This window comes from Nipponia nippon, unplaced genomic scaffold (genome assembly GCF_047370975.1).
Source record: "Nipponia nippon isolate SJK-2023a ecotype South Korea unplaced genomic scaffold, ASM4737097v1 scaffold_9, whole genome shotgun sequence".
NCBI classification, from domain to species: domain Eukaryota; kingdom Metazoa; phylum Chordata; class Aves; order Pelecaniformes; family Threskiornithidae; genus Nipponia; species Nipponia nippon.
In genome coordinates this window covers 7,062,020-7,074,818 of record NW_028262413.1, presented here as the reverse complement: position 1 = coordinate 7,074,818, position 12,799 = coordinate 7,062,020, and the positions used below count along the sequence as shown (strand labels likewise).

General features: G+C 41.0%; 1 protein-coding gene across 3 annotated transcripts in view; it reads right to left on the bottom strand.

The window, feature by feature from the left end:
* Positions 1-12,799, bottom strand: part of PTPRG (protein tyrosine phosphatase receptor type G) — a 418,432-nt gene that overhangs the window by 65,240 nt on the left and 340,393 nt on the right. For all 3 annotated transcript variants that reach the window (XM_087744487.1, XM_087744488.1, XM_087744489.1), the window contains one exon: positions 6,553-6,685. In XM_087744487.1, the coding sequence (XP_087600613.1) occupies positions 6,553-6,685 (133 nt within the window). The remainder of the gene's footprint in view (positions 1-6,552; positions 6,686-12,799) is intronic.

Sequence of the window (12,799 nt, the reverse complement as noted above, 5' to 3'; positions counted from 1 at the left end):
CCCCATGTGGGATAAGAGGGAGCTGATCACAGGCCTGCTCCCCTTTAATGAAAACGAGCAGCACTTTGAGATACAGCACACAAAAGGGCCCAATATTTCAGTACCTTTACCTCCGGCACTGGCAAAATCAAATACAACCTGGATCTTCTGCAAGAAAAGCTGAAGTGCTTCTCCTGCATTGCCTGGGTTGAGGCAGGGAGATCAGAGGGCTCTGAATCAGGCTGGGCTGCATCCCACTTGCCAGGCAGTGATCTGCCCCATCCCGCTGAGGCTGTTTGTCATCATAAGAGACTGGATGTGGCCATTCCCAGAGGAAAATGAAGGCATACCCTGTTCGGTGTGAGCAAGGCATATCTGGTCACTAAAAAAGAGATGGAAGCTGCAAGGGGGTTCAGGCACACCACTCACCTCCACGCTTCCCCTCATCTCCCTGTGGTGTTCCCCGTCTCCCAGCTCAGGAAATCTCTTGCCCTTGTCGGCCGATTCTCCTCACTGCACGTGATGACATGGGCTGTGCTCTGGGACACTGCCATCCCCAAGCTGAGCACAAGTGCCTGGATTTGGTCCTCAGGCATCACTGGGGGCAGTGTCAGCGTGAGCATCCCCATCCCTCCTGCTCATTCCCGCCTCGTGCTGGTCCCTCTGTTATGCTGGTACAACTCTGGTTACTGTATGAACCAGACTGGGAGCTAATCTGGTTGAAATCAGGGCATGAAAGCCACCCAAAGAGGGGGGCTTTTTAAAAAAAAAACAAAACCCTGTGGATTATTTCTCAATCCAGCTCCTCAACATGGTTATATAAACATTTGCATTGGTATCACAGAGGGCAGAACAAGGGCAGGAACGGAGGAGGCTGCTTGAACCGCTGCTGCTGAAATAAATACTCATGCAACTGCACCCGAGGCATTCTTAAAATCAACACACAGGCTCTCAGAAAGTGTTACCACCTAGCATCCTTCATGAGTGAGAAAATGAGCAGAATCACGAATATTTTAGAGTAAGCTGAAAGCAGCTTTTATCATTGTAAGCAAGCAATTTTACAATGGTCTGTAAATTTGCAATGTTCCTTTTTCAATCAGTACAGTAGATGAACAGCACATTGTATACTCATAAAATAAAACCCAGAGATAGGTTCAAATAACAATTTCAGCACTTTTTACAACCTGCTACAGGCAGAAGTTCTTTTTTTTCCCCAATGAAGTTTTAACACTGTCTTAGCTATGGAGCTGTGCAAGTTCCCCAGAATTTAACACCAAAAGGCAGTTTTCCAAGGCATGGTTATTACACATGGTAACCACAACAGTTCTTGGTCTTATGTTGCAGCTTTCATTTCTATATTAGAAACTGATGTACAAATACAGCTCACCAACCTTCTTTGGTGCTATTTTACCAGTGACAGAACTTGGATGCTGAAATATTGAACACCTGAGCTTGCTCCCAGTGAGGTCTTTGCCACCGAGTTCAACAACAATACTGTCAAACTGTAAGTGACTTGGCCCCGGGTCACACAGAAAAATCAATGAGCGAGTCAGAAAAAGAACCCACATCAGTGGGTTCTCAGTGTCATTTCTTCTGCACAGAAAGGCACTGCCAGAGAAGTACGAGGCTCTGCCACAGGACCCGTCCCAAGGATTCTGGTTCAATTCAACAGGATGCTTAACAAAAACCTAAGAAAACTCTCACTGTGTACTAAATTCTATAGGGTTTTGCCTAAGGAAAATTAAAGGCATCTTTTTCCCAAGCTGTCTCATATACACACATGACTATAAACAAGCAATGCAAGCTTGCTTGCTCTTTGAAAGGCAGCAGCTGTGTTGTTCCAAAAATCCCTCCTGAATGTAAACATATTAGCACTGTATAAACAGCTTGATTTAATAAGAAATGCAATACAATATTCTTGCTTTGTCTTTGAGATCACAATGTTGATGGCAGCAATAATTCAGAGGTGAATTATGGTATCTACTGGAAAGAAAGAAAAAGAAAACTCTCCAGCTATAGTTGTGAATTAATTTCTTCCTCTTAGCTGAAAATGAGAAATGGCTATAATTTAGTTCCCATTTAAAAGTTGCTGTTGGCTAAACTCTAAAATCTTAATTGCTTCTTAATACTCTCTTCTTATTTTTCCCTCTGAAACCACAGTCTATAGCATTGTGGTGTTTAGATTAAAAATCAGAATGGAAAACAAACAGTGGAAGGTCACCAGCCACTCCTAAAATATGTTTTTTTCTAAAATGACAGAAGTTAATGTGTAGCAAAGTATTTTAGTTGATTTCCCAACTCTCGTCACCCTCCTGCACCTCTGTGAAAAAGAAAGTGGCGCTGACCCTGGGTTTCCCTTAAAGTGTCAATACTCAGGACTCGTTCAATTTGCAACAGAATATAGAGGAAGTGCTAGAAGAGACATGTTTCAAACCATATTATGGCTCAGCATGCTATAGGAACTTGCCTTCTTGCAAAAAAACTGAAGTCGCACTCAATCCCTAAATAGTTTGGAGGTCACTACCAAACACGCTCTCCAATTCTCAGAGCTTGTAGAAAAGGCTGTGAGAGTAACAGTGGCAAGGACTGCAGACAATCCAAGTCAAATTTTAAACTGACCTTGAAGAACTGCAGAAGGACCTCATGATACTGAGTCTGGGTATAAAATCACAGATGTAAAACAAATGCCCGGAAATGCAAAAATAATGTGCGTGGGAAACCACCTTACAATGCACGTGTTGTAGCAGGCTCTAGATGAGCTAGGAACGCTTCAGTGAAAGATCCTAAAATCCCAGTGAACAGTTCTAAGAAATACTCAGTGGTTGTCCCTACAGCACACAATTTCGGGAGCCAGTACGAAAGGAATGAAAGCAGAAAAAGAAATACCATTGTGCCACTGCGAAGGGTGAATCTACACATTGAGTAAAATGAGGATCTGGTCTCCTCACCTTTTCTGTCTCCTAAGACTCAAATTCTTGACTGAATGCTAAAAGAAATCAATTTAAAGCAGTAGAGGCTCTGGGAGCAACAGTCTGCTTCATCATGCCCACGACAGCTCAAGGATCAGCCAGGCCAGCTTTTCCTCAAGAGGAATCAAAGATGCACAGAAGCAAACTTAAATTACAGCCATCATTGTCCCGTCTGCCCAGGAAGCCCAACTGTCAACCAGCCCCGGTGAACTTCGTGGCTCCTGGTCATCCCGCCACGGAGCTCTCCTCATTGTTCCGGGATAAGAGGCAGTGCAATTTTTGCAGCTTCATTATGCTGACCTAGTTTATTTTCCACTCTACCAACTTAAAATCACACAGCCCTCTTTGCACAGCAGTGCCATTAAAAGTACTGAAGTCAGGAAACTTTAGTAGAAAGGTAATTCCGAGCTGCTGCTTGCCTGCAAGTTCCCATCCCTTTTCATTACTGAGATGGCCATCATGCTATAAAGACGGAAGTGACCCTTTCTCTTCAACATCAATCATATTCTTTCGCCATTTGTCCAGGATCCACGTGGAAAAGGAACTGAGAACAGCAAATTACCTCTGCAAACAAGGGAGTCTCGTTCAGAAATGGCACAGATCATTTCAATATATTCAGTTACAAGAAGTCTCTAATGAACACAGCATGGAAGCTCAACAGCTAAAGAAAGGAAAAGCTTCATCAAACAGTGACTGCTTCCCATCACTCTCCTTTTCAAATAAAGGGAACAGAAAATGAAGCTTCCTTACAACAAGACATCATGACAAAACTTATTTCATTGCTGTTTCATGGAATAAGTTACAAAGGATCCAAACAGAGATAAACGCTTTGCCAAACCTTCACAAGCAACCTCCCTAACTCCTTATTTTGGTCCCTGGATAACAGGGCATCGATGCAACGCAAACAAGCAGAAGGCTTCGCTCTGCTTCATTGTTCTACTTATGTCACCTCTGGTCTCAAATCATCTAATCCCACAAATGCTCAAAAACGCAAAAGTGAAAATATCATTTGTTTTACCCTCAAAACGTATTGCCAAAGGGTAACTATGTCTCTTCTGCATTTTCTAGTTCTCTGGGTTTTGTTTTGTAATGCTTTTTCTCACACCAAAACAAAGAACCGCTGTGCAAGAAAAGACCCCTTGGTCCAGCACGCCTGTCCCCTTGAGGGTTATCCTTTCATAACAAGTGTTTCTCTGCTGTGCACTTCAATACCATGTTTCTCATACTGAAAAATCTGTCTCAAACCCATTTTCATGCCATTTGCTTTGATGGTGTTATTTAGCAAATTATTCCATATGTTGCGCATTACATTTTAAGCGACGTATTTCTTCCTGAAAATCCAGATCACCATTCCTTTCATACTTGTAAACTAGACTCTGCAGTGTTTGAGGATATGTTTTTTTCTTCACTTTAAAACACTCACAGAGATAAACATTTTATTTTTCCTAAGGAAAGGTAATCACACTGAAAAGGGCACACAAAATGCTGTGTTGCCAACTCAACGACATGGTCTGCACAACGTGAAATGTTACCGTGGACGATTTGTGTTCTAGTTGCTTGTTGATTTATCCTAAAACACACATTGGATTTTTTTATACATTCTCTGTATTTGTTAAAAAAAATCCTCAGAGCTATGAAGGTAGGCACAAGAGATTATTCTGAAGCTAGTACACGTGTGCTCTCAAGTTTGTTTATTGTTCCTCAATTAGTTGCTTTGTATTTATCAAAAAACTTTGACTGCTACATGGCATACTTTCCATGTCTATATTAATTTTTAATATCCACATTTTTTTTTTTTTAGTATCAATTATACACAAAAAAATTGACCCACTGCTGTCAGGGGTATTAATGTCAATACTCACAATTTTACCAAAGTTATTGATGAATGTTAACTACTCATGCATATTATGGAGAGCAGATAAGAAACAATTGCTCTCCATATGCAAAACAACAAACATTAACTGAAACCAAATTTCTTTTCCAGTAAAGTCTTTGTTCATGTATCTTCCTTGATTTATGTGCTTGTTTGCTATTACGAAGCAAATAAAAATTTTATGAGGTGGATAGTTAGGAATTTTGAAGATAAAAAGTATTTAACTTTAACTAACATCTCTTAATTTTAGACTCGTGTAATATTATGATCTATAATACAAGCCAATATTTAGAAAAAATTAGTCCCTAACTATGGGCCACTAAGCCAGTACTTTCCAACTTTACTATCTTCTCAGGGATGGAACTGTTACTCTTTGAGCGAATTAAACACTAAGTTTGCAATTATTTCTCTCGATCCATTAGTGAAATTGAAGGAAATGGAAATGATTTCCAAACAATGAGAAGTACCAACATTCTTCTTGATAATAGCTGTTAGTATTTCATTTCAAAACCTTTCCTCCTCAGACCATTTTCTATCAATGCAAGATAAATATTACTAACCCCTCATTACAGTGCTTCAGGATATGCCATATCCTTCAAGGTATGAATGTGACCAAGTTTAGTCCTTCAGATGAAGAAAATATATACTGAAGGACAGGACACTACAATGGGATTTTCAGAACCTTTCCAGTTTCAGCCTTTGTCCACACATCACTGCAATTTTATTCATTATCTTACTGCAATGATGTTAATTACTTGTAAATGGTAATACAAATGATTTTCACAAGTCTATTGTCATCTATTTATTAATATTCCCTCAAATGTTCCCAGCCTCAACAATTTGGCCAATTAATTGTCAGTGAAATGGGTGTACTGAAAAACAGCTTGGTGGTTTTTTAATTGATTCTGCAAATATAATGATCATTGGACTGCTATTTCTCATCAAAGCTACTTTTGTGTGTCCCGCCTAATCAGAATTTGATATAATTCCCAAGTACCTTCTAGAAGGCTAACCCCTGGTTAATTTTCACTACCAGACAAATGAGGGTTCTGGTTCTGGCACAAGAAGGTATTGCAGGTTTTAATTTACTCTAAGTCAAATGGAGATGGATTTGTTGATACTAATCCTAGTCTCCACCACTGAACCAGTGCCCATTGGTGTGAAGGACAGTATCTCTTTGTAAGAGGTGATCTTTCCTTTCAAGATGTTGCAGGTTGCACTTCTGAACACTGCACCAATCAATGCTAAAGAACTCCTACTCCAGAGCATTGCTATGTAATGTGAAACAAGCTTATCCCCTTTTCTTGAAGTACATTCAAAGGAAGAAAAGAACTGCTTAAGATCACACAGGAGGTCTGTGGCAAAGCCACCCATGGAACCAAGCCCAGTCTTACTGGGCTTTTCTCCCATGACCACCTTTCCTGAAGGTCAAGACAAAGATACTTTTTTATACCTTTATTAGAGGGACTAATTGTGAAAATATTTGTTGGCATTACAGCTAGCTCTACCATTGCTAGAGCTCTACCAAGCTCATTTTCATGACACAAAAATCAATATTTAAGACAGCTGAATAGTTAACCAACAGAGCTGTTCTAGCATCCAGAGAGTTATCTAACGCATCTATCACCGTACCATCTAATAAAATAAAAACCACATGACCACCTTAAAAAATACCATCTGAAATGTGTTTTAAATCGCAATCAGTTTCCAATCAAAAGGAAACAGGCTCACCTCCAGTAGACAAGCACAGCAATGAGAAGAATGAGGCACACAAAGGTCAGTGCTGAGACCACAATAAGCGGGATGATCCATTCCATTTTACCAGGAGAAGGTCTCGTGGCCATGCTGGAGCTGTTCTTGTCAGCTGTGTGTTAAACACAAAACAAAAACAATCACTAAATGGAAAGAGAGTTACCGTGTGGTACAACGTGTAAGCAAAACAAATAGCTTGTCCGTTTTACATGGTATGAGTAAACAGAGCAAAGATCTTCTAACTGCAGGGTGGGACTCCATTTGTCTTTAGTCTGAGACGTAAGAGCACAAAAGTATGGTGTTTATTGCCACATATGGCTTAGATTTTACTAATGCCTGTAATTACAGTCTCATAGACAATTTCAGGACTCTATCGTGCAAGCACCTATTATCAGATGCGGAGTACCCCACTGAGTCATTTCACCACAGTAATAAAGTAAACGCTTTGCTTGGTCATCGGCGTTTGCAGATAAATGCACTCTGTGTCTCAACACTAGAGGACAGCCCTGTTTGCAAAGCTCAGTGTAATACTTTGCTTCAGAAATAAATTTCTTGGTAACTATCTTAAAATAAAAAATCCTCAACATGTTGGGTGTCATGTCACATCATTTGCGGAATTGTCACAATCTGGTGAGTTACTGCATACGAAAGCACTTTTTAGCATATGGATTGTCAAGATGGATGGATGAATGAACGGCTACGATGTGTTGTAACTGACAGAAGAAATCATTATGCCACAGCTTTTGAACAAAATTAAAGTTGGTCAATATCCTGAGATCTGGCCGAGTAACTCCGTTCCTTTTCGCATGACATCTCGTTAAAATAACTGTATCATACATAAGATGAATATCTAGAGGTTCTGCAAGTACCGGAGCCAATGAGCATAGACACTCTATCAACGTATTTCAAAAGACAGCTAATTTGCGCAAATTCATGTAGACTTGACAAATAAATTGTTTTATACAAAATGATAAAAGAAAAATACAGAAGCAGATTCTGTATCTTATTCGTGTTTCCTAACAAACCGGCGGTAGTTCATTAATACCTGTCAACAGGACGTAATGGGAAAGGATTAGTGTAAACAGCTTCAGATTTAAAGGAGGATTGAAACGTATGCACTTGACTTCTACTTTTTAGCCTACGTGAGTCTTTCCTTACCAATGTGCTTCCTTGCCCTCGTTCAGTATTGTATTATCATATCTTCTGAAACTGCCGCAAATCCTACCAGAAGAACATAATTGCCTTTTCACCGTAGGCAGGCAAAACACAGATAATTGGAAGTCACCAGATGTCACATAATATGAAGTCATACTCTATTTTAATAGCATTTAGATTATACTCCTCCATAGGCAGGAGTAAAATTCAACTAACATGGAAGTAAAGGTTAATTGTAAATGCTTTTGCCTGACTGCTGAAAACAGAGCAAGGCTGCAAGCTGCTGCAAGCCCAGCAAGAAATCTTTCTAGCTTTAAGAACTAGGCTGATGGAGGTAATGCCCTTTAGCAAGCAGCCTAAATGAGGTGCTAATCAGAGGGATGTTTGGGCGAAGTGAACGTGCACTGAGTATAGAACTGATCAAAAGAGAGATGAGTAGCCAGTTGTCTCCAACTTCAGTACGAAAGGCTACCGAGGTTACCAACAGTGCCACTTTGCAGAATAAGCCCACAACGTCGTACCTCGAGCACGTGGTGAGCTTTCGTCTTCACAGCATACAACATACCGTTTTTAAGACAGGTCTTTGATTTCCTTGACTAGTAAAGAATAAGGAAAAGAACAACCCCAAAACTAGACCAAAGGCTTATTCTCTCTATTTACCAAACTTGCAAAAATCATAAGCCCTGAGGCATCGGTTCTTATCAGTGCATTTCAAATCATTTAACAGCATGAAAAAATTAAGCCTGTGAGGTAAGTCTTACTAATCAGAATGGTAAAAGGGACAAAGCAAAAAACCATGCAATGTAATAAAACTTTGTAGGAGAGCCAAACAGTTCCACCACCTTACATCCATTAGGGTGTTGCTTCATTTCTCTCCAAGGACAGTATTCTGTTTAGTTTCACCTCTACATATTTCAACACAAAAACATATGTTTCTGTTTGCATGGGAAGAAAATTAAATTCCATTGTAAGCACAGCATGGGCTGGAGTCCCAGTGCAAACTATTAAATTCTGCAGTGCTCACGATGCTCCTCTTACTCAGTCTACTGTGGCGAACACACTTATCTGACCCTGCCAACTCCCTGTACCCCAGATGTGAGGATAAGAAAGCGTTCAGTATGCTGAGTGCCAGAATAGCAAATGCCATTCCGGCATGCTGATGGCTGGCCCCGAAATTCCAGCTGGGAATGCCCAAGCAGTGATACGCATCAGGAAAAAAGAGACCATTCCTGTGCTGACTTTGAAGAAAAAGTCTTAGGTGTTTTCCACTGCTTAAGTAAAGTTTTGAGAGAACTTAAACAAACCAATGCCAATAAAAATTGTACTAGAATGACAGCTGGGGCCAGACGTACAGCAGTACAGCTGGAGCGCTGGCGCTTGTCTCCTGAGTGTCACGGCAGAAGAGCCTAAGAGAAGGCGGCACCCTGGGTAACTTGGAAAAAGAGTTGAAGAAAATACACACAAAAAAAGACAGATCTGGGCCTTTATAGCTTCCCGTTCTCCTACATAACAAAATATTATAAAATACAAAATAGTCAGCATTTCACTCTTTTCCAAAGCAAGAATGTTGAGCCTTGGTAGTGTCAACAGCATATCCTTGTAACGGTGCCCACCATACGCTGTACTTTGGGGGGGGGGGAAGAAAAAGCTTAAAAAATGGACCGGGAAACTCCATTTTTGCTAAGAAACGTAAACAGTTTCCAGTGGCATATGCCTTCATTGAATTAATTCAGTTTGCCTTTTACTGGCTTGGAATTCATCCCAGTAGGAAGGAATAAAAATTATTACAGTATATCTGTTTCAGGAGGTCCCACACGATACAAGCCCCGGCACTGCTAAATCCGCTCCTGTGTCTGGAAAAATCCATAACTCCTGTGCACCACCCATTCAGCAGTTCCATCCAGGCCCTGGATGGATGAGGCCCCGGCACAGAGAGTATTAGAGGGCATTAGGCAGCAAGGGAGGCTTTGGCAGTGCAACTCTTGCACAAAGGTCAAGGCAAGAAAGAGGCATTCTACAATTTGTGAAATGCACTGGTGTTCTGTTTATTCTTGGTAATTGGTTCCTGAGAACAGAAACATGTTTATTTCCCTTAAGTAACGCTGCTTGCTATAATAAGCAACCGTAGCTGTAATATATAACCTATCTACCTTTATCATCCATTGCACAAACCGCCATGACAACGTTCTATTTGTCCGTTACAGATACCGTTAACTTCAAGAATCCGCGTGTTCTGCAGGCCAAAAGAAAACCCATGCTGCCAAACTGCCTCAGATCATCCGGTCACTCAAAAGAAAGTCACCTGCTCATCTTTCCTTTGAGTAAATGAAATTATGGACTTATACAAAGGTATCAATTAATTCTGGAAAATAGTATCAGCCATATTATTAAACGATGAAAAGGCAAAACCATGTTTTTTAAAAAAGTATTACCCTCGATACAAGCTCGTGCCATTGTGCAGCTATTTTCTCCCTATTTCTTTAAAGGCATTCCTGCAGTACTCATACTTACAGGCTGTGCACAACTAAGCATGGCTTTTCACTGTTTTGTAAACAGATGCCAATCATATTTAATCCTGGTGTCAGATATCTGAAATTCATACTGTTTGCAAACATCAAATAATTCAATCCTTTTACTTGCAAGCCATTCTGCTGTTTGCTCCTGTAAGTTGCCATGCAAAATGGCTCAAGTGCCACATGAAAATACAGCTTAATAATGCTTGCCACGTATGGAGAAAGAAAGAATTACACAGATGTTTAATTATCTTAATGAGGTTATCCCCAAAAGGCTTTTGTAACCTCAGACCTGGCAAAGACTGTTCTGAAAACCAAAATTCAGTCTCTGCTAGAAGCGTACACCAGGCTTGAAATTTAACCCCGCACATCACGATCTCTCTACAAAGCCCTCTCGTGGGAGGAACTCGGCAGAAGCGGGTGAACGCTGAGGGATGGGAGGACCTGGCTGAAGTTCGGATCAAGGGCCAGACCCACATCTCTGTTCTCAGTCCCAGCTCGTGACTTGGGCAAAAGCCCCAACCTGACATCCATTACTTTGCTCACAACAGCCCATTCGTTATCTCCTGTCAAATACAAAGAATCTGTTTAACTGTCCAGCAAAACGAACCAAAATTCTGTGGGATAATATCTGCTCTAGCCTGATTAAAATCAATCATACTGTTTTTTTTCCTCTTCTCCTCTGGTTTGTTTGTTGGTTTGGTTTTTTTTTTTTTTTCGTAGAGCATCATTCTAATTGCTGTTTTTCTAATTTTCAGGTTTCCGAGTCGTGGACAATGCTGAGCAGCTGTGTGTGTAACAGTTGCAGATCAAAGGTACAATTAGTCTAATGTGGGCACCAAAACAGAGAAAAGGATGATCAGGAAAATGAAAGAGGAGTATGCAAGCAAGCGTTCAGTGACAGAAGAAAATCATTAGTGTTGGCCGATACCACCAGACAAGAAGAGGCCAATGCCATTTGGAAAATAATGACATGGCCTCAGGAGAGGTGTGTGTGTATGTGCGTGTGAAATAAGCACTAAAAGAAAATGAGCCTTGCTATACTAATTGGCCTCGCACTTTCCCTGTAATTTCTCATGTGTTCCCTGTTCTCCTCTAATCATCCACACTCATGAGTACTTCCCCATTCAGTTATCTCCTTACAACTGCTAATTTGATGCTATATAATTAATTTTACAAGTGTACATTGTTATGAAACAATTTTCTACTCTTTAAGATGATTAAACTTTCTACTCACAAAAACACTTTTGAAAGCTTGACAGCTTGTTAAAAAGTGCTTTCCTGGAGAAAAGATGCATCCAAAAAAGTTTCTGCCCTCTAGGGGACACAGTAAGCTTTCTGTTCACTTTGGAAGTGGTCTTCACTCTCTTTTAACTGTCCCGATGCTCAGGAATGCTTTCGGAGACTTCTAGCAATGTCCCCTTGGCTTTGCTGGTTGTTATCTTGATTTCAGGTATACCTTGTTATGGAAAACCTTTAAGGCCCTTTCTCATAGGAAGAGGTCTTGCTTCCACCTGGAGTTTCACTGAACTCGACTCCTTCCGTGAGCTAGGTCAGGTCTGTCTGCATGAACTGCAAATTTCCACATTACTGTGGAAAACAATTAAGCTGAAGTAACTAGTCTTCGGCTTCGTGCTGGTGTTGATTGATGGGCCAATTCACTAGCTCTGGGTTTTGTTGGCATGTGTCTTTGGTAACCAAGATCCAGCCTGGAGGAAAGCTCCTTCTCCTGCATTCCCAAGAGTCTTCTCACAGGAGCAGCACTCCTAACAGGCCAGCCAGACCTCACTCAGAGACATCTAGTAAAATATTTGGGCAAATTCCAGGTTAGGTGGGCCTCAGCTATCCACTGCGGAAGCCTGGTGACACAAGATGCAAAGAAAAGAAGGACTTGCCTGAAGAGACTTTGAAGGACAAAGTCCTCACAGCTGGTACAAAGAGATTCAGACTGAAAGCCTCTGTTGCAAAGCCAATAAGAAATATCTCAAAATGTTCTCAGAGTTGAAAAACACTAGTCCTTCCCAATGGCTGGACAGGGAGTTACCAGGTTTGTGACCAACCTAACTTCCACTTGGAGGTCAAGGACAGGGAATGAACCTCTACCCCAAGGAAAATGGCACAAATGGGCCCTTCTTCATCTCTGAATAGCCATTCCCAGCCCTTTTGCTGCCAAATGTCCTCTTCAGTACACTGAGGGGCCTGGGAGAGGCTTGTCTGGGAAGCTGAAAATATGGTACGGTTCCTTCTCCTCATCCCAGGTATGTCGCCAGGGGTTTAACTAAGATTCAACTAAGGCTAATTTGGGTGAAACAGGCAACTCTTTCACTTATCTTTTCCCCCAGCTAACATGTGCTGGTTATTTCAGATGCCATTTCCTACACATGGAAGCCATTTTTGTAAGTCACAGTGATCTTAGTAAGTTATCCTCCCTCCATATATAAGCATGGAAAACCTAATTTGCAGAGTCCTTTCAAGACTGATCATCTTTGCATGCAGTCTTCAGGCAGGGTCACTTCAAGCCTCCAAGCATGCAAGTGAGCAGAGCTCTTAAAGAGGCT